A 22,630-nucleotide genomic window follows, 5' to 3' on the forward strand; every position below is an offset into this window, starting at 1 on the left:
AACTTTAGTCAAACAACATTAAGACCTTATCCTTATAAGAGCCTTTACAGGTTTGACTTTAAACCTGAGATCTTTTATTAGAAACATTGACGCCTAACGCTAAAATACCTAGAAGGTCGAACTCGGCAACACTAACAAAGTCCTTCAAGGTGTTAACATCAAACTTAAAAGTTTAAACGTCCCTGTACAGCTATGGTTTTCTGTTCACTGCAACTCCCGCCTGGAAACTGCAGTCGAAGACCCACTTTGTCTTGTCCTTCGTTACTCTCTCTCCATCCACGTAGACTTCCCGTACGTCAGTCTCTGCCACCCGCCGAACATTGCCGATCATGGCGTCAACTAGGTCGTTATCCTTGTATGGTGCTCCTGCTTGGTCACCCTCCGTCCTCACCAGCCTGCACAGGTGTCTACTCTGACCAGGTGGTGCGGTGCCCGGCTCTTTCCCCTTGGACTCCACTTGCTCAGCATAGGGCCGTAAGTAAACAACATCGAATTCTCGAGACGTTTCACCTTTGATTACCTTGTCGTCGCCCTTGTATAGGTAGGTCTCCTTTACCTCCCTCCAGCGGACCATTTGTCCAGGCAGCAGCTTGTTGATCTGGAAGGGTGTGGATGGCATGCGCAGGCCCTCCGTCTCTGCGGCGCCTTCCACGGGATTTTCTCCCAGACCACGAATCAACCTCATCATGCTTAACGGTTTTCCTCCTGGCCTGACAGGTCGCCATTCTCGCTGTGGGCTCCCGGACCCCTCATTCTCCCACATACTCGGTGATGCAGACACCATTATCTCCGGTACACTCTCATCCTCACCATCCGCTGCAGTTGTGGGTATCTCGACCTCTGTGGCCGCTTGCGGCACGTCCGTGCCCAGCAAATCACCTCCTGAGGTTTTTTTCTGCTGCTACAGATACCACCACCTGTGTAGGTGACTCAGCTTTCTCCTTTGCTTTCTCAGAGCTGGAGAGCTCCATCGCCTCGTCGTCGGGGGCACGAGAGATCGTGGAAGGAGCCTTCACCCTGCGCGCCCTTGTGGCCGGTCGCTCCTCCTCAACCTGGCGTTCATTTGGTGCTCTTGACACTGTTGCTGGGGCACTTTCACCTCGAAGGCGCTTCTTTGATGGCTTGTCTCCGGCATCAGTCGCTCGGCTACGCTTTCTCTCGTTATTACCGGCTTCCGGGTGGTCACTGCCCCGTCCAGAAGAGCCTGACTTTGTCTCTGCCCCGCGTCTGGCTTCATTATCCCTCTCGGCTGTGGTAGGGTGGTTCTCATGAGAGCGGTGGCCCGACTCTTCGATTTTAGAGCGCCTAGCACGCTCTCTGGATTCGTACGTCTCAGCTCTAATCTGGCTTACTTCTCCCTGTGCCGATGGGTGACAGTCGCGATAGTGGGCCCGTAGGTTATCCCGTCTGTTGTTTCTGTGCTCACATTGCCCACACCAATAATACTCTTGTGGGCCATGCTCCACCTTGATGTGTCGCTCCAAACTGCGCTTGTGCAGAAACACATCATGGCAGGTGGGGCACTCCACTGTCGCTGCTTCATCAAGGTCCCTCGGTGTCTTCTTCGGCGGTGATTTTCTCATGATGATGACTCTGTCGACAAATTACAGAATGAAATTACGGTTAGTCCTCACTGCTATCTTAAACCTTTAGGGTGTCTACTTTTCACAACTCATTCACTCTCTTCTCACACATCCACGCCTCAGAGGAGGTGATTCCCTGGGTTAACCCTACGTAGGTCCCTCTTTCTATGTGTGATGTTACAAGTAACGTTGTGGTTTACGGCGATGCCTAAGTGGATTTCTTCTCCCGGCTACAGGTTCAAGAGTCTCTCTTTGGCTTTCTTCTTGCACTTCTAGGGTTTCTGGTATTTCTTTTCCTGGTTCACTAAGCTTCCTAGCTTCTTCCGCTTCTACTTCCTCATATACAGTCTCTTCTAACGCCTCAGCGTTTTCCACTCCTACTATCTCTGATTCTCCTTCTTGTCTCTGTGGTTGACGAGGTGTTCCATGTGGTTCTGTCCCATCCCAAGGCACGAGTGGGCGACCTTCATAGGGCTTTAGTCGGTCGAAATGAACAACTTTCTTCTTGCCCCGTCGGTTCCTCTGAATTCTGAAAGTGACCTCCGATAGCTTCTTCAAAATAAGGTAAGGTCCCTCCCACCTCCGTTGCAACTTAGGTGACAGGCCTTTTTTCTTACTCGGGTTGTGTAACCAAACAAACTGCCCGGTCCTTAGCGTCGTTGAACTTGTCTTGTGGTCGTAGTATTTCTTCTGCCGCCTTGCACTGTTTTTTAGGTGCTCCCTGGCCTTTTCGTGCGCAAATCGCATTCCTTCCCTTAAGTCGTAAGCATAATCGCTTCTGACATCTCCCTCATCCTTGTCTGAGGAAACCCTAGTGGTCAAGTCTAGCGGCAAGAGCACCTCTCGGCCTAACATTAGCATGTTAGGTGTTTCCCCCGTGGATTCGTGTGGTGTTGCCCGGTAGGCGAACGTTGCAAGTGCCACCTTCTCATCCCAATCGCGTTGACGTCGATGGGGTTCTATCATCACAGCAACCATACTGAGCAAGGACCGGTTGAAGCGCTCTATCATCCCATCCGATTTTGGGTTGTATGGTGTCGTACGCGTCTTTTTAATCCCCAGAACCTTGCACATCTCTCCAAACACCTGGGATTCAAAGTTCCTTCCCTGGTCTGAATGTAGCTCGACGGGGACTCCGAACCTACACACAAATTCCATAACTAACTTCTGAGCCACAGTCACTGCTCTCTCGTCAGGCACTGGATACGCTTCTATCCATTTGCTAAAGTAGTCGCCAACGACTAACACATATTTGTTGCCACGTTCAGTTTCTGGAAGAGGTCCAAGGATGTCCAGTGCCACACGCTGCATTGGGGCACCAACTACATACTGTTGCAGTGGGGCTCTTCGACGTTTAGTAGGCGACTTCTTTGAGGCGCAGGTGTCGCACTGCCTGACAAAGGACCTAACATCGGCATTCATCCCAGACCAAAAAAATCTTTGGCGCACCTTTGCCAGTGTTTTCTTCTGACCAAGGTGTCCTCCTGTCAGTCCCCCATGAAGTTCGTCCACTACCTCCTGTCGATGTGGTTTTGGCACAATAACCTGGTATCTTATCTGCCCGCCATCATCCGACTCCCACCTCTTACACAAGAGTCCTTTTCTAATTTCTATCTGGTCCCACCGCAGCCAATACGACTTCACTGAAGGCGAACTTGATGTAATCTCTGACCACTCTGGTCTAGGTGTGGCAGCAGCCTTCGCCCTCAGGATCCAACCAAGTGTTTGATCGTCCTCCTGTTCCCGTCTCCATGATTCGTGTGCTACTGTTGGTTCTATTGTCACAATTCGTACTGTAGGTTCTTCCACGGGTTTCGTCTCGTCTCCTCTTTGGTTCACGTCGCCTGGATAGGTCTTTGCTGTTATATCTCTGTCATCCATACCACACTGTGGACACGGCCGGCGCGAGAGACCATCCGCGTTTCCATGGGAACGTCCTGCCCTGTGAACTATGGTGATATCGTACTCGCTGAGTACCTGTAGCCAACGAGCTATTTGGCCCAGTGGATCACGGAAGTTGAGTATCCACCGAAGTGCCCCGTGGTCAGTTCTTATGGTGATTTTCTGTCCGTAGATGTAAGGCCTATACTGCTTCAAAAAGACCACAACTGCCAATAGCTCTTTGCGTGTAACGCAATAGTTCTTCTCTGGTTTACTCAGGGTCCTGCTTCCATAGGCAATGACTCTTTCCTGTCCATCCACCAACTGAGAAAGAACAGCACCTATGCCTACGTTGCTGGCGTCTGTATCAAGGATGTAATCTTCTTCAGGGTTAGGGTAAGCCAATATAGGTGCCGCTTGGAGCAGTCCCTTGAGCCGTTGAAACGATGTTTCACAATCGTCGTCCCACTTAAACTGCCTTCCTTTCTCCGTCAAGCGATGCAGGGGTCGGGCTATGTCGGCGAAACCCTTCACGAAACGCCTATAATATGACGCCAATCCTATGAAACTTTGCACCTCGGTTACAGTTGTTGGAGTCGGCCAGTCGCGTACTACCCGTATCTTCTCTGGATCCGTAGCAACGCCCTCGCTTGATACGACATGCCCTAGGTACAACACCTGCTGCTTGAACAACTCACACTTTTTTGGCTTAAGTTTCAAACCCGCGCCTCGAAGGCGTTGAAAGACTACCTCAAGGCGTCTTAGCTCTTCTTCTACAGTCTTGGCAAAGATGATTATGTCATCGAGATACACTAGGAGCATGTCCCATTGGAGGCCTGCCAAAACCCGCTCCATTAACCTCTCAAATGTGGAGGGGGCATTGCAGAGGCCGAATGGCATGACCCGCCAGCAGTACAGACCACCGCGGACCACGAATGCTGATTTCTTCTTGGCCTCGTCGTCCAGCTCTACCTGCCAATACCCTGCAGCGAGATCCAACGTGGAAAACCACTTGGCACCTGCCAAGGTGTCTAGTGTATCATCGATACGCGGTATTGGGTATGCGTCCTTTATTGTCAATGAGTTCAGGCGGCGATAGTCAATACAGAATCTCTTTGTCCCGTCTTTCTTGTTTACAAGCACCACGTTGGATGCCCATGGACTGTCTGATTGTTCTATCTGTCCACCAGCAAGCAACTTCTGCACTTGACGTGTTATCTCCTCTTGTTCTTTTGGCGAATATCTTCTCGGTCTTTGCTTCACAGGCGCCGCATCGCCCGTTTCAATGTGATGCTTGACACAGTCTGTCCTACCAATGTCCTCATCGCCTCTGGAGAACACATCTTGGTTATTCTGCAATAACTTAGCAATGTCGTTGTGGTATTTTTGGTCCACTCCCTGCTTGCATCTGCTAAATAAATCTGCAAGGTGATCAGGAACGTCTTGTGATCCAGCCGCTTGAAAATGTGCGCCTTGTGTCTCCTCTATCTCGCCCACCTCTACAGGCGTAAGGTAGCCAGCCATAGTCCCTCTACGGACTACGCATTCACGCCTACCCGGGTTAAACACACGGATCGGCAGAACACCCTGTTCTGCAGTCACCACTGTCCGTGCTACAAGCATTCCCCTGTCGGAAATATCATTCCGGTCAGCCGGCTCAATTACTCCAATGCCGTTAACCTGCACCTTGCCAGTTACGTGCCCTTGTAAAATTGCTTCGTGTCCAGCAGGCACCCTTGTAGTCCGTCCAATGACGATTCTTGCACAAAAAGCTGACCCCATTCCATCACTACACTGCACCCGCTCGCCATTGACGGATAGTTCTAGTGTTCTGAAGTTAAGTGTTCCGCACGTCGGTAGCAAAAAATCCATGCCCAAGGTGCCATCCATCGTCGGACAGGCTCCAAATGTTGCATATACAGCGTGCGTCGTCTTTCCTACCTGCACCTCCATCCAGGCGCTGCCCAGTGTCGCTATAACTGAACCATCAGCATTCTTAATGTGCGTTCCATCTGCTTGAAGGTGGGGTCTTCGTTCGGGTGAGATTTTGTAGTACAATGCGGATGAAAGGAATGTGTCCGTGGCTCCGGTGTCTATTAGCAGTTTCGCATACTGCCCCCGTATCACTGCAGGAACATACATGCCTCCCTTTGCGCTCGCCTTTGGCAATATTTTGTTTTTGTCTGCGCGCTCGCCTGTTACTGGTCGTGCGTCTTGATGTTTTGGCCCTCGTCTCCAGGCAGCTTTCCCTCGGGCCTCTGGGTCGGCTGCAGCCCGTTTCCCGACTTCTTCCCCTCTTCCGCAGTGGCTCTGCAATTTCGTGCGAAGTGCCCGTTTCTACCACACCTGTAGCACACTATGTCCGCCATAAATCGCCGTCTATGATAGGTGTTACTGTCTTCGTCTTGTTTCTCCTTCCGTAGTCCGTCCGTAGATGTTGCCTTGGCAAGCTGGTTTGTCACCCAAGCTCTTGTTTCGACTTGCGCCTCTTGTATGGCCTGAGTTGTTCTCCGGTAAATATCATGGGCAATCCCCTCCAGTCCATGCTGCAGCGTGTCTGTCTCCCCACCGAGAACTCGAGCGTGTTTCTGTCTATGACCACTCCGTTGTTCCTCTATTTTCAAGAAACTCTCCGTCGCCATGGCCGCTCTGATTGCCTCATCGAGCGTATTCGGCCTCGCCCGAAAAATCCCCTCCCGTATGGCTTGGTCCTCAATTGCATCGGAAAAATGGCCTCTCGCTAGGCGGTCTTTCCCCTCATCTGCAATCTCTGGATAGGCTAGTGTAGCCAGCTCCCTTATCGCCTGACCAAGTTCCCTTAAGGTTTCTCTCGGGCCTTGCCGCCTACAACGAAGTTCCATAAGATGATTTTCGGACAACTGCCCCGGACCAAATCTCCTTTCTAGTCTGTCCTTTATGTCTTTATACGTCATTTCTTCACCAGCTGGTCCGTTACTCAGCACCTTCACGGATGTCCCCTGCAGACTGGCAGCTAAGAAAACTTTCGCCTGTTTGTCATCCCATTGGTTAGCAAGTTTACAAGCTTCAAAGTGGTGCAAAAAATCTCTCCATGAGGTTTTCCCGTTGTATCTATCCGGCACAATATTTGGGCGGCGAATTGTCGTAGTCGTATGGCTCTCATCTTTCCCCTGATTTCCCTCGTGTCTCCCTTCACGCTTCAAATCTTTTCTAACTGAAGGCTTCTCTAATTGGTCGGTCGTTCTTTCTGTTAGCTGCAAGGAAGAACTCCTCTCCATCGACGAACCAATGTTCATGATGTCTTCACCGCCTACTCCGTCGACATCAATTACTGCGCCCATCGCTGTAGATGATGAAACTGGTGAATTAACTGGCGCCATCATCACCAATGAAGGTACACGACGACCTGTTCTCGGCTTAGGTGTCGGCCTGCTCCTTGGCACTGGTGTAGGTGATGAACTGCTCCCCGTGTCTCCATAGTTCGCCAGCGTCGAGGCCCTTCCGGTATAATCATCATTATACCTCCCTCTCGAAGGTGGTGATTCAAACTCCATCGTCCCTTCCGGTACTCGTGGCCTCTTGACATCTATTTCACCTAACTGCACTCGTAGTTGGTCTAACTCTGAGTGGAGCTGCGTATACAACTTCTCCAACTGCCGTCTCTCTTCAAGGGACCGTTGGCTAATCTCCAACCCCTCAGCCCGCCGCCTCTCATCCAGCGACGCCGTCTGTGGTCCTTCCGCCCTCTGCTGCTGCTGCTGTTGTTCCATAACTCGCTAGTGTCTAATGTAGGTCCTTAACAGGCGATTGATTTAATTTGTCCTATGCAGGTGAAGTAATATTGTGTGTCCTATACAGGTGAAAATGATTGTGTCCTATGCAGGTGAAGTAAAATGTGTCCTATGCAGGTGAAGTAAACTCAACGCCTATCCCACTTCTGACACCAATTTGTAGCGGACTTTACCAGGCGGCGTCTGCCGCTGACTAAATAATGGGCTTCGGCCTCCACGACGAGCGGTAACCGCAGAGGCCTGAGGGGCGGACTCGTTTGGGGGAAGTCTACCTCCAGGCGCCTAGGTCTGCACACCACGCACACACGCTCACCACACAAGGGTAGACACGTCAACGATTATGCACCACACCAGGCTTATATACTTGAACTGGTTGATTTATTCAAAGTAATACACAGGTTCCTATATAGGCGCTAATTACAGGGTTGATTCGTACACCAATGATGATTATCTCTTGGGGACTTTATAATTAAGAATCACAAACAATCACCAATAGGGTAACTACAATAGACATCGGGACCGATAAGCCTAAGACGCAGCTACTCACCCCGCAACTAGGGTTCACGGGGTACAGCCTAATCCCGCCAATCCAACAGCCAGCGAGCAACGGCAGAGCGTACTTGCTTTCGTCCGCACGGAGCAAGAGCAAGCAGCGGAAAGACGCCCGCGATGCACGTGCAGCGCGCTTATATACACTGCACGCAGAGCACCAGCGACGCGCACTGTCGCACGGAATGCAGCCCGCGCACCAGCGCTCAGCAGCTACGGAAGCCCAGTGCGCGAAGCAATATTTCGTTACAGTATTTTGGTAGTGTTTCATTATCCATAATATGCCGTGAATCTTCAGTGCTTGTATAATATTGTTTTAAAATTGTAAATATAATGTTCATAGTCGAAAACCTATTGTTTACAAGACCCACTGTAATAACGGAACACGTTCATCTCGGGCCTGAATGAAATCCATCTTGCACAGCTTTATGTGTTACTTCATTATACGAGATAATATGAAATCTTTACGCAATAAGAAACATTGGATGTTTAATAAAATCTTTGAAATATTGATAGTTAATGGAATTTTATAACAATGAATTTAAAATAAAATCTTTAAGAATTGAGTTTTTAATTTTTTTTTTTTAATACTGAATGTTTCTTGGGATTCCAAAGAGTTTGAAGAATGAATTTTGATTGTATTTATTAAACACAAACATGTTAACAAAGAACAATAATGACAGCAGAGCTTTCCCGAATTCAATCGTTCGGCTGTGAGGATAGGATGTTTAATAAAATCTATAAAAATTGATTGTTTAACACTAAATTTTAAAAGAAATCTGTAAAAATTTAGGTTTTTAATGAAATTTGTTTTTGTAGTGAATGATTAATGAAATTCCAAATGAATTGACGAATGAATTGTTATCGTTTTAACAGAAACATGTTAATAAACAAGGATTTTGACGCCATTAGAGCTTTCCGATTGAAACTTTCGACTGATGTGTTCACTCTTTATGAGGTGTTCGTTTAAATGTTATAATGATTATTGTGTCTCATAATTTAGCCAGTGTTTTCAAGAGAGTCTATGACCATCGTGACCCATTTCATCCATGTACTCATCAAATTATTCCTGGGGGGGGGGAATGAGAAAACCCGATTTGGAATCTTTACATGGGGCCTACTGAAACAAGTTTCGTTAAGGTCCGATTTAAATAATATAGGAATTTGTCATCAGATACCTTGAAGTGACACTAGGCGCGCACTGTACGTATTTCCTACGGATTTCGTTTTCACGAAGTAACACTGAAGTTCTGTGCGCGCGCACTGTACGCAATTCGTGCCGATTTCGTTTTCACGAAGTAACACTGAAGTCTAGTATACGTGCACTGTACGGATTTCGAGCTGATTTCGTTTTCACGAAGTAACACTCTTCTTAAATCTTTAATATCTTCTGAATTAAAGATTTCTTTAAAACAAAATTAACACTTTCACATTTTATTTGCGGGAAAATGTGCTGTCAAACATGTAAATGCATTTATCTCCAAATCAACATTTTTCGATGCGCGTACATGAGTGTTACTTCGTGGTGTCGGTGACGAATTTATTACATTTCGATACTATTTTAAAATTATTCAGCTAAGGGAATTCCGGTTGTCTTGAAGAAACAAAGGTACTAAATTGAGTTTTTAGTAATATTATAATTTATACTTGAAGGAACAAAAGTACTAAATGGATTTTTTAGAAATATTATAATCTATACAATATTTAACAAATAACCAAACAAGTTTAGGAATGTTAAAAATTGTATTCACTTTGGAGGTTAGCAGATATGGTTTGAGTATATCATGAGCCTATAATTTTTACAGTTTTTACACATAAAACTTGAAGGCTGAGTTTCAAAAAAAATTATACAAGACTGTTTACAATTATAATGTCTAATGAGGTTATCGACTGTTTTTAATCGATACAAATCAATCGTTTATAACTATTTATATTAAAATTCGGTGTAATTTTTGATTTAATACAAAAGAAGGTTGTATGTGTTGAAGGGCGTGTGGTAAATTATAGGAAAAGTGTGAAAACAATAACCGATATAAATGACTTAAAAAACTTTATCTGGGTAGAGGTAACACCGTACCATGTTTCACGTAGTGAGCTGCTACCCGTAATTTAGTTGAAAGTTGTTATTTTAATGAGTGAACGCAATCTTTTTCATAGTGAATTACATTCCGGTATAGGAATGGCTGTCGGAGGATATTTTTTTGCTTTTATAGAACGAATGACGCACCCACCAACCAGTGGCTGCTGTAAGATATTTTTTAGAAGGAATTACGCGCCCACAAACCATTGGCTCTTGAAGGATATTTTTTAGAAGGAATTACGCGCCCACAAACCTGTGGCTCTTGAAGGATATTTTTTAGAAGGAATTACGCGTCCACAAACCTGTGGCTCTTGAAGGATATTTTTAAGAAGGAATTACGCGTCCACAAAACCTGTGGCTATTGAAGGATATTTTTAGAAGGAATTACGCGCCCACAAACCTGTGGCTCTTGAAGGATATTTTTTAGAAGGAATTACGCACCCACAAACCTGTGGCTCTTGAAGGATATTTTTAAGAAGGAAGTGGGTGTTTACATAAATGTGGAGGCCAGTGTGTGACATTAGGGTCAAATTTTCAAAATAACCAAATTAAATTCAGCTTCACATGGTTTTGCAGTCTAGGGTCTATATTTTGTCAAAAACAAAACCATTTTTCTGTAACATGACCCTTTTTAGAGTAGCAACATGATGAACTGGCATATGGGACACAAATTTCACCTGTAACAGTGACACCAAATTGTTAATTTCTTTTAGAGCTCTCACCACTGTTACAGAGTGACAATCCTACAACTAACTAGTAATAATAGTAATAAATGGTATCAGACCATTTAAACCTTTCTTTCTATTTAGTGATAAGCTTGATGGTTTCTACATCAGATACTTGTTTCTGAAACTGGAAGTTTAAATATCAGAGTTTGTTATAATAATCATTTCACCTGTAACGCTGACACCAAAACCAAAAACACTTTTATCACTTTTCTTCACTGTAGTTCTACTTTAACATGTCCTATGCCAAAGTTTTCATTGTATTAAAAAACAGTCATTATTTTAGCTAAAAACTCAATCATCAATCAAACAGGTGCTTTTGCTTCGTTGTTTCAGCTGAAAATAGGTATTTCACCTGTAACGGAGTCAGTGTTAACACCAAACCTTTATTGCCTCTTATTTCAAATTCTAAGAGAAGGATTAAAAATGTAATGACATCTATATTCCAAGCCAACATCCAGGATATATTTTTAGTTAAACTTGTTGACAAATACAGTTTGACAAATTCAGAGTGCAGCTGCAAAGTATCACACTGTAACGTTTTTTGATGACACAAAATTGATCTGCCAATATTTAAAATTGGTATATTTCTTGTACTTCTTTGAATTTCACTTTTGGTCTTCTTTAGTCTCTTTATTTAATAAAAGACTTCAATAATCACTTAAAATTTAGAATAGTTGACAGTTTCTACAAATATTATAATCAATGGTAAAGTTCACTCTGTAACAGGATTTGCTGACACCAAATGGTATTTTTAGCGGGCATGTCAAAATGATACAAAGTTGCCGATGCACGAACGTTGTGTTTATTATTAACTTTGGGGTTATCATCAATCATTTAGAATTAAAAAGGACCAAATTTATCAATTGAAAGAATGAAAACTGTGCACCATTGGACAAGCTGTAAAAATGTCACGCAATTTTACCTAAAAATTTCATAATTCTGGCTAATTTTTGATCAAAATTATACAAATGCATTGTGGTGATTTAATTTTTTTTTTTATTTCAGTGGGTACATAGTGATATGGGCAATAAAGTTAAAACACAAATATTAGCAAGCTGGTTATTTTAACATGGAAATGCCCCGCTATTAACCTGACAACCTTGCTGGCATGGCCAGGACCGCAATTGGTTTGTGCACAAAAAAAATTGTGTACAATGAATGGCGGTCGATTAACAGGCACAGAGAGCGATCGCTGTCAACTACTCGTTTTTGCCGGCTGCGCTGGCTGTTGGTGCATGACGTCACGCGGAAGCGTAACACCCGATGACTGTTTCATGCACTAATATAAGGTTTACCACTCGCATCACAGCTTTGGTACTGGAACCGCAACCAATAGGAACAGGGATGGAAAGCAGTGAGACACTATGTAGACACATCTTCTGGTCTTTTTAAGGATGGGGACAAGATTCTTGGTGAGCATCCCATGATGACCCCTCCATGCCTGGTATCATCCCTTGATGAAGAATTCCCAGACAAAGAAGCAGCATTTGGTGAAAGTGGCCCTGGCCATGGAGTACCTCCATGCCATGGCCCACCACAAGAAAAGAAGAAAAGTTATCAGCTGATTGATTTGATCAGTGAACAAAATGGAAGGCTGATGGACCAGGAAACAAACTATACTCTTTACTCAACTCAAAACCAGTCCTTCTTGTTCTTGTTTGGAAGGCTTCTTACTGCCAAACTATCATAGAAATAAGTAAATATTCATAATTATTTGATAATTTAACTTCTACTTTCATTGGTTCATTGATATTTCAGTTTATAACAGTAAGACAATGAGCACACTATGCACGAATGTTTTAATAAGCAGAATTTGGGGTTCTTTGAAGAGTGTGTTCCGACAGTGACATCACGGCAACAGCACCCTCAGTTGTCTGGAAAAGCATTAAACATTTTAAAGGTTAAAAAAAGTGCGCCTCGAAAAACAGTTTTACTAAAAAGGGATACGTCTCATACTTTTTTATACATTTCAGAGGAATTTGTGTTTGCCAATATGCTCCAGTGTAATATTAGTTTCTTGGACCCTTTGTTTTTAATTTCAAGCAATAGATCTGTTGCAATGCAGCCATCTTTGAGGTGCATAATTTGGTTCTACGGTGATCTGCATGGGTAAAAAACCCTCGAGATGGCTGCTGAAGGAAAAGGATCTTTTAAGAGCAGACCATCAAAACTTGGCACTCAAGGACATCAAGAATGGCTAAAGTTTTAATAACTGCCACTATAGTTAGCAAAGTAAAAAAATTTATCTGGACATTAATACACATCTTTAATTACTATGTAATATTGCTCAGCTGGAATAATTTTATTGATTTTATATAATAATATTATTACTTTAAATATTTGTTTTCTTGTTTAATACAACATTAAAGAAAACTGTTGACATTGAATGTTTTTTGGCAGTTACTGACCTCTTGATACCAGCCCATCCCTCCTTCTTTGAAGATTTGAAAATGTTCAGATTTTTCCCCACTTTGTGTTCATTCCAGACTCAAAACCTGCATACGCCGATATTCGGCCCAAGAAGCCCAACAGTCTTTTATTTCAAGGATGTGTCCGAGCAATTTCTCTGGTGATTTCCTGCTCAATATCAAGCCTCAAAAAGTTGCCATAACATTTGTTCTTTTGCGTTATTTTTTTTGTATTTATATAATTCTTTGAGTTTATACATCCTTTCGGCCCATCAATGAGCCAACAACACAAATATAACTAAGGGACTAGAGAATGTACGGGACGGACGCGTCGACGAACTTGAAAGGCCCACTAATTATACAACCTGCAGGTGCGCCGCCTGGCGCTGGCTGGCCGGCCTGGCTACAAATTGGTTTAAATGAACGATTGAGGGCGCGGCGCGGCCGCAGCCGCGTCCGAATGATCCATGGGCCTTATAACAGATAGCTCGATTTTGCCACTGCGCATGCGCGCGCAAAGGACAGTGGGAAAAATTGTTGGTAAGGAAACTTTTTCGTCACGTCGCGTCGTACCCGTACCCGTACGTACAAAGAGCGCCTAGTTTGAAAGTGTAACCATAATTATCATTTTATTTTTATCGTTTTAAGAAGTTGAGTAATTTGTTCAGCATGAACCTTGAAGTCACTGATGAAGAACTTTGGGGATGTGTCAGGCAGTTCGACGTGAAAACATTGCAGGAATTTCTGTCAAAAGTGGACGTTCCGAAAAGCGGTTCTAAAGACTGTCTGCAAAAGCGGCTGTTCTATGCATTGAAGCTGGGACTCCCCATAGTGCCCACGGCCAGTAACGAAGAACTGAGCAGACGTGAAAGCCGGGAGAGAAAGCTTCGCTTTGGAGAACAATTTAAGTTGCCTCACCCCCTCACTCTCGATGGCTGGGAAGGTACATCCGCAAATCTTCCACCAATTACAGAAGAAAAAGTAAACCATTATTTCCGGACACGTAAGTCACTCATAATGTATGTATGATGTAACGTTTACAGTCTTCAAAGACAAAGAAAATTATTTAGTCTGACCTGGTCTAGTCTGACGGTGACACTTAGTGATTTTAGAGATTTATCACCTGATTACCATGATTACATTTCTGGGACTCAGTGTGAAAAATAGTTTGGAATGATTTTTTTTTTTTAATTTGCTTACTATTAAAATGTTTAATATAATAATTTGGGTAAAAAGTGCATCAAGTTCCAAAGAGTAACTGTGTTAGCCTTTGACAATTGTCATGTATATTTTGCAACAAACATGTACAGTATAGTAATGGTACATCATGTACATGTACCATCTTATACTGTAGTAGTATTCCAAGTAACTTGGACCCAAATATCACCTTTTTAATATTTGGACATGGTCGGGTGATAAGCTAGTAGGGTTCAAGTGAAAGCCCTACGGATCGCGGTACAAAATGTCTGCACATCGACCCCCCTGACCTCCCACACTTATCCCCCCCCCCCCCAAAAAAAAAAATGTCACGGAAAACGGCCATATTAAAAAGGTGATATTTGGGTCCAAGTTAATCGGACTACTTGTAGTAGTAGCCGCCTAGTGCACTGGACTCTCTCCATAATCCTTGGCCCTAAACACATGTGTACACAATCACAGGGGAAAATTTTGAACAATATATTTCTTCTTCCGGAACTATGAGCCCTGATATTCCACATACACTTTCACCATATACCATGCCATGCCTTGTATGTGCTCTTTCTCAAAAAGGGTAATGTCCTCATTTCTACTTTTCGTGAAATTTGGCTCCAAAGTTGGAGAGAAATTTTGAGTTAAGAGAAAAGTAGAAATCAGGATATTGCACTTTTTGTTAGAAATCACCTGGCATGGGTAAGTGAGAGTGTATGTGAAATTTCACGGCGCATAGTTTAAGGGAAAAAACTAGTTTTCAAAATTTCCCCCTGTGATTTTTTTCACATGTTTATAGGGCTACTGATATGGAGGGAGTCCAGTAGCGTGGCCCTAAACTAAGGCTACTTTACACATGTGTATACATATAGACCATCACAACCATGTACATGTATTAAGAAAGCTATCTAATTTGCAAAACCTAATTCCTCTAATCAGGAAACAAAGAACTTGAGATAAGTACAGATGGCAGCAAATCTCTCGGTCAAGGAAGGAGCATGGCAGTTTCCAGGGGCAGGGTGCACACAGTTGAACACCACCACATTAGTGATATTGTAGGTGAGACAAATATCAAAATGAATGGGAGATTGCAACCACATTTCTTTTGGGGGCTGTTCTACATGTACACTGTATTTATCACATGTTTCTCTTGACCATTGACTGAGTACATATGAATGGTGTGGTAGAAAAATTTACATGTACATGTGCATGTATACAATGTACAGTGTACTAATTCTTGAAGTGTGATATGTTTACAAAGTGTCTAAATCTGCAAATGACAAATGAGGGAATTAACAAGTCATTTATTTATTTTTTCAACAGGGCTCAGCTACATTCGAGGACTGGTTGTACCACAAACAAGAGTTCATGAGCAGCCATACATGGTGTGGATCCTTGTATTTAAAAAAACAGGTGTTATACATCAGGCAGATTGTCATTGCATTGCAGGGTGAGATTCATGACCGTACATCACAAATGGGCCATATGAAGTTGCAAACTGTAATTTTTTATAAAAAAAGACAAGTTCACACTTCACACAAATGCAAAGCCATGCGAATGTCACAAACTCCGCAAATGTTCTTCATTTGTGAAATCTGCCATTACACTTAAGGTAATAAATAAGTTTTGCTCACAAATTGGAATGAAGTATTAACAAGCCTAAAACTTGAAATCACTGAAACTGGGCATTGACGTTGAATTTCCCATTCAAAAGGGAGCTGCTGTATTTGTTCTTAAATTCTGAGTGTGCTTCTGCTGTAGGGTGTCACACTCAAGTTAATTTTTTGGGGGTTTGAGGGGAGGGCTGATTAGTTTACCATTTACCAACAGATGGTGATTGAGAAAGAAAAATTATCATTCTGAACCAAATTGGTCTGTTATTGTGTAATTTGTGTAGTTTGGGAAGGCTGAAGTGCAACAATCTGTTTTCTGTTGTTTATTGTTTTTTATGTTCTTCTTTTTTATCTCCCTTCTCTTAACAAATTTAGGCTCAGCGGTATGTGTAAACACGTTGCAGCACTATTGTCATTTGTGACACAACAAGTGGAATGTGGTTCCAGTGAGTCATGCACAAGCCAGCTTCAACAGTGGCACAGGCCAAGCAGCAGCAATCTTAACCAGAAATTAAAGACATCGGCATTCCTGAAAGACATTAAAACACCCAAAGTGTCATCTTCAATGTGTGACAATAGGAAGGGTCGAAGGGACATGTTTGATCCCCGCGCTGTGGTAAACAAGAAAGTAAGAAAGATGCGATTATGATTTAGATAGTTTGGCTGACATATCAAATGGTAAGGCTGCAGTGCTCTTATATGCAGCACATCAAAGGCATGTTCACCCAACATTGACATCAAAGCCGGATATCAATCATCTAAATTCCACATTAGATGTAGATATATCATCATCTTCACCAATTAGGGTTTCATCTGTTGTAGATGCCTTTAGAGAAGTGAAGAAAAGTGCAGGTACTGATGCAGCCACATACACAGCTATGACAAAAGAGATGGCCTGTAGTGGTCGCAGTAGAGAGTGGTTGGCTGAATCAACATGTCAACAGGCAGAATCACATATGTGGCACAAACACAGAGTTGGGCGCATAACTGCCTCTAACATGGGGGCTGTTACGAAACACGTGGATGAATCTGGGAACCTTACTGGCTCCACACATAGCATCATTGCTACTGTGATGTCCTACTATAAGGACTTTGTATCAACAGCCACCACCTATGGTAAAAAACATGAAGCTGTAGCAAAATCTAAATATCTGATGAAGATGCGCAGAACACATAGACATTTCAACTTGGAAAAGATTGGACTTTGCATATCCAGTAGTCACCCATTTATTGCAGCCAGTCCAGATGGTTATGTAAACTGCAAGTGTTGTGGAGCAGGACTTGTGGAAGTGAAGTGTCCCTTTAAAGACATATCACTAACTGTAACACAATATGCATCCAAAGGGAAAACCTGCCTCACAGTTGACGAAGACAAAGTAAGCCTGAGAACAACCCACAATTACTATGCCCAGGTCCAGTGTCAGTTGTTCTGCACAGATAGGAAATACTGTGACTTTGTGTTGATGACTGAAGCAAAAGAAGGTAGTATGTTGATACAACGTGTTTACAGAAATGATGAAATAATCAATCAAATGAAACACAAGGCATCAAGTTTCTGGGCCAATACAGTCCTGTCTGAGCTTGAAACTGGAGCTGTAGAAAAGAAAATTGCACTGAAATATAAGGAAATGCAAACTGAACCTTAAAGCAAGTATTGTATATTGTTGTTCAAATTTCCTTGACCCAAAACTCCACCTCCATTTTTTTAAATCTTAAATTCATCGACAGGGCTTTTGATTGTATTCTGCACAGTGGACAAACTGATGGGGGATTCTGTTTAGAAATGGATACTTCACCACTGGCTTTTTGAGTGAACAAAAAATAACATGTTCAACCCTTATATACATGTTCATGTAAAATGATTCAGTCCTATCAAACTGGGGGAAAATATATAACTTTTGAGAGGAAGTAGACAGATTTTCCAGAACAAGTTGTTTTTATAACAAACACTTGTAAAATAAAGGTGCAAAATAAGGAAAATGTTTTTCTGTATGAAACATTCACAGTTTATTGCAGTTCAATGTATATATATTGTCATTTGAATCTTCACAAATTAATTATGGGGTATGGTTTCCAAGGTGTAGTGCAGCACTGCACAGGGATGCTGGAAGGTATATACATGTAAAACTTTTTCAAACAGAACTAATATAATGACAGATATGTCTCCAAAGGGACTAATCCATTGGATTTCTTATTCTACAGTTGTATATGTATTTAATAATTTATTAATTAAAATAAACTAAAGGGCATTAATTGCACATATATATATTTTTTATATATATATACATGTATATACATCTACTCACCGGGTTCATTATTCATTAAACTAAAATTTACCATATTTATTGCAAATTCAAGTTTGTTAAATATTTTAAATCCTCTGGTAAACATTGTATAATCAGTTTGTATGAGAACAACTATTAAGAAAAAAGCATCAATAATGCCATTGGTAAAAACTTCATTTACAATGTATGCCACAGTTGCTATCTCACTGAGAGGGTCAGGAATTACCAGTGAAACGGTTCATGTAAATAAATGTATTAAATTATACAGACGCAGAACAAACTCTCATATTGAATGATAACTCTCATTGTGCATACTTTTTTTGAGTACTTCATTCAAATGAAAACTGATAACCTCTGGTTAAAAAGTCAGGCCTGGTTCATTTTAATATCTGTTTTTTTTTAATTATCATCGCAATCATCATCTTAGTTTTGTTTGATCAAAATGAACAAACATCCCCCAACAAAAACATAAGCTGTGTAGTTTTTGCACACTGATGCACAGCTGTATTAAACAACATTCACATCATCATAAACATTAACTATTGGGTGAACATTTTATTAAAATGTAGCATTTTTTGTTCACCACTAACTCTTTCCAACAACAGAACTTTTAAGGTTGGTAAGAGCACAACATACCCTAGCTGCAGGACCTATCAAATCCACTGGTATTTCACTTGACAAGTACTTGTAGTCACGTAACCTACCAATGACGCGCTCAATGTGAATTCGAGCATGTGCAATTTGCTTGCTCAATCTATTCTTTTCCTCAGTGAAAGGCTGGCCTTTATGTACAAAAGGTGGATGGATAAGTTCAACACCATACTCCAACAACTCCCCTTTGATAAGGAAACCTTTGTCAACCATACACTTATCACCAGGGGAGAATTTTTGGGGAAGGTTGCATGCAATGACAATCTCCTTGTCCGACATGTTTCCACCTGCTGGGGGTGATATGAAGGAGATAGATCCTCCTGGTGTACAAGCAAGGCAGAATTTGGTGGTGGCCCGATTCTTATACGATGAAAATACTTGTGTATTTGCCTCTACATGCGATGGTTTCTGGGTTGGGATTTCAAAACAATCTAATATTGCTCTAATGCCTGGCCATCTCTTAAAACAATCTGGATAGCAAAGTTTGATTTCCTCCACTTCAGGCCAGTAAATCAATCCAGACAGTTCATGGCTCAACAACGGAATCCATGTGGATAATATGGAGGAGACTGTGGGCTGCTTAACATTAAAAAGGTATGCCAGGTACTCCTCCATCATGTTAAGTCTTAACTTCATTAAAGTTATCAGGAGTTCATTTTCTTTAGACACCACTCGACTTGGTCCAGGCTTTTTCTGGTTGGTTTCTATATATTTTTTGGCCTTTTCTGATCCATTACCATGCCAATATTTCATATTTTCTGATGCCTTGTCAACTTCTTTATAAATCCACTTGAAGTACTGATATGACGGCAACCCGGTATGAAGCTGAATAAGTTCATCAGAATGCTTTATTGACTCGATTGACACTTTTGGTCCTTTCATGATCTGCTGTGTGCACTTCAATGCACTTTCAGGTTCAGTGATTTTTTCACTTAGCTGGATATTTTGTGTTTCCCTAAGAGTTGAATCTCCATGGAAGTAATTTTCATAAAGTACTTCTTCTTTACATTCCACTGCTGTTAATCTTTGTTTTTTATTGTTGTGCTTCCTCCAAGCTACACCCTCTTTTCTATTACACTGGTGTCCACAATGAACCATCTCTGTGGACTGTTTGAATGTTTCAGGTTTGGCATATGAATGGAAGGCAGGTATTGAATAAGGATTACAGTCTTTCCTTTTATTAGCGCAGACAGAGTCAACTTTAATGGGCTGAAACTGAGCCGATAACCAACCGGTCCCTTCACACAAGGCTCCATATCTATAAATATGGAGGGCCTCTAAACATTTTCCTCCCGGCACAATTGGTGCAACTTGCTGTAATAACTGTCTAGCCTCAGTACTAGACATGGACAGCAATTTTTGGAAAATACAGTCACTGTTCTTTCCAGGTTGTACTCCCAGCTGCTCAGCAAGTCTAGTTGTTGTCTGTGGGTCCAGATACTTACACACATGCACCAATGCATGACAAATCAGTCCATTTTCTACTGCTGCAACTTCCTTAGCTGCCTGTTTTCTTGACAATGTCCAGTCCGGATAGGAACGCATGTACAGTGTAGGAACAGAACTCCCTGTTAATGGCTTACCATTCCTGTGATGTGAAATGTTAAAAGTATTTTATTAGGGAAGAAAGGTGAAAAAGTCACAGAGCTTAATTACATTACTAGAGATCTAACTCCTAACAAAGAGCAAACGCTGCTGATAGCATCCATGTTTGCGCACAAATCTATAAGCTCAAAATATGCACAAATTCATAACCTGAGTCAAGTATTAAAACAACACTCATTCTTGCAACTATTCTGGATTTTTACAGACACTACGGTGGGAGATGCATGCAGAACAGCCATGCTATGACATTTCAGATAATCAAAATTGTTCTTCCATGCACAAACATGTCATATGCAAATCATCAGAAAATATACAAATACAAGAATATGATAACTTACAATTGACCTATCGCAATAGAATCATGAGAATATACAGTTTGTGAACATTGTCGCATCACATGAACTAAGTATGATGCAAAATGAATGAAACCGAAACTAACAAAGAATACCGCACAGTTTTCAACAAGTATTAAAAAGGAAGGACTTACTTGAAGTGATTACTGCAAATTCTTGTGTACTGTGACACCCTGTAATCCGTCTTGTCAAGCTTCTTTTCCCATTTAGTGTAGTCCTCTGCATGTGCCTTATGGAACTGTAGTTCAATTACATGTGGCATAACAATCAACCTGAAGAATTATATAAGGGATAAAATGATGGAGCAAGTGTAACCTTGTTGTTAATAACCATGGACCAAGCCAAAAAGAGTATGACACAAGGCGTATGATGGATTATAAAACCTCATCAGCAGAACCTGTATCTTCATTGGCTGAGAGCAAGTCACATAGCATTCAATACTTCAGCTATCTTGATGTGCACAGCCAAAAGTACTATATCCATACCAACCGGTATTGTGTGCAATTTTACGAGTTGTGCGTTGAGCGTATTATTCCCAAACTCTAGCACTATAGTCTACAGAGCTGGGTTAAAACATTTAGTGAAGGGGAAGCTTGGAAAAGTGCAAGTAAATGTTCAGCTAATTTCCTATTCAAATAGTATGTAGTACATGTTAATTGTATATTAAATTAATTACTTATCGCTTAAAACCAAATAGAATCTGTGGATGAGGTGTTATAAAACAAATATTGACTGCTCTAACTCGTGAACAAAAATAGCCTCCCTCGGTGATCCATGGATCACTTTCTTTTCTATTTAAAAAGAGAATGCTTCATGTATCACTTCAGTAGGCTAGTTTTACTACACCGTTCGAATCAGTTAATATTTGTAGACTATTCATGTAAAGGGCAGTGGCGTGACTACGGGGGAGGGGGGGGGGGCCAAATTATACAGACTGTATAAAATAGATATATTCAGTGCCCCCCTTGAAAAATGTGTGCACCCCCGGGTGCCCCCTCGGAAGTATGACCCTAGTTACGCCGCTGGTAAAGGGCACTCTTTATCAGGGCAAAATCCTGTTATAAAGAGAAAATGCAAAATCTGAGATCCCGAGTCTCATTAAATTATTTTATTTTGCAGCGTTTTTTTATGAAGGTCCTGTTTGTAATTTCGCTGTTTAAGTTTGCTACATGAATAATGAGAGTTCACTTTATAGGGTTTAGTAAGTTGGTCAAAATCAACAATCCTTACCTATCCCTGTATTTTGAATTGTTCACACAGGATGCTGCTGCACAATGCATGATTGATATCACAATCTCACTTGGAGAGAAAAAGCTGATTACTGAGGAAAACTTGATGTGCACACTATTCAGTTGAGGTCATGAAGTGCCGTGCATGTTACACTAGCTGCAGATGGTTGAGAATAAAGGTGCAGACTGTACAGGACATGTCGACAAGCAGCACATCAGGAGACCCAATAAAAGCCTACCGGAAAACAAAAGAACATGATAAAGTTACCCCCAAAATTTAAAGCTGCATGCATATTAAAATTTCAAAATTCTTAACACTTTTCCTTAAATTGACCATCTATATTGCTATCTGTGGACCACGTATTGTTGATGTACCCTAACGTGGCGCACTTTGATTTTGTGCCTCCGGTGCCTTGCTAGAGCAACATTTTTACCTCAAATTTCACAATAAGTGAAATTTCATCAAGCTCTAAACATTCCTGTTCATAAATCTTGAGTTTACGTACCCGCTACAAAGTTCCAATGAAATTCTATTTGGGCATGATTTTCCGATTTTTTTTTGAAGTGCACAATGAACTCTTTTAAAATGCACCCAAAAATAAGAAAATAATTTCTCCACAAACTTGTAGCTGGGTATGTAAGTGTAGGTTATAATGATTTATCAGAATTTATCAATTTTAAAGAAATTCTTAAATGTTAATGTGGGA

At 41.9% G+C, this 22,630-nt stretch overlaps 2 protein-coding genes and 1 long non-coding RNA gene across 3 annotated transcripts; 1 reads left to right on the top strand and 2 right to left on the bottom strand.

The window, feature by feature from the left end:
• Positions 1–875: 875 nt before the first annotated feature.
• LOC119733896 lies at positions 876–1,583 on the bottom strand. The gene has a single exon (XM_038207260.1). The coding sequence runs from the start codon at positions 1,581–1,583 to the stop codon at positions 876–878; it is 708 nt and encodes a 235-aa protein (XP_038063188.1).
• Positions 1,584–13,551: 11,968 nt separating this feature from the next.
• Positions 13,552–16,449, top strand: LOC119733897. Its single transcript, XM_038207261.1, has 4 exons — positions 13,552–14,002; positions 15,127–15,246; positions 15,511–15,637; positions 16,176–16,449. Exons 1-4 carry the CDS (start codon positions 13,669–13,671, stop codon positions 16,447–16,449), a joined length of 855 nt encoding a protein of 284 aa, XP_038063189.1. The 5' UTR covers positions 13,552–13,668.
• A 4,408-nt stretch (positions 16,450–20,857) lies between these two features.
• On the bottom strand, positions 20,858–22,153 carry LOC119734058. Its single transcript, XR_005272021.1, has 2 exons — positions 21,925–22,153; positions 20,858–20,966 (listed from the first exon to the last, which is right to left on the bottom strand). It is a non-coding gene; the product is annotated as an uncharacterized LOC119734058 (long non-coding RNA).
• Positions 22,154–22,630: the final 477 nt, after the last annotated feature.

This window comes from Patiria miniata, unplaced genomic scaffold, assembly GCF_015706575.1.
Source record: "Patiria miniata isolate m_02_andy unplaced genomic scaffold, ASM1570657v1 HiC_scaffold_26, whole genome shotgun sequence".
Classification (NCBI taxonomy): Eukaryota; Metazoa; Echinodermata; class Asteroidea; order Valvatida; family Asterinidae; genus Patiria; species Patiria miniata.

Excerpts from the sequence above, each read along its gene's own strand:
- LOC119733896 (XM_038207260.1), bottom strand. The coding sequence starts at position 1,583 with ATGAGAAAATCACCGCCGAAGAAGACACCGAGGGACCTTGATGAAGCA.
- LOC119733897 (XM_038207261.1), top strand. The coding sequence starts at position 13,669 with ATGAACCTTGAAGTCACTGATGAAGAACTTTGGGGATGTGTCAGGCAG. Across the intron at positions 14,003-15,126 it reads AAACCATTATTTCCGGACAC|GAAACAAAGAACTTGAGATA; the intron begins GTAAGTCACTCA and ends TCCTCTAATCAG. Across the intron at positions 15,638-16,175 it reads GATTGTCATTGCATTGCAGG|GCTCAGCGGTATGTGTAAAC; the intron begins GTGAGATTCATG and ends TAACAAATTTAG.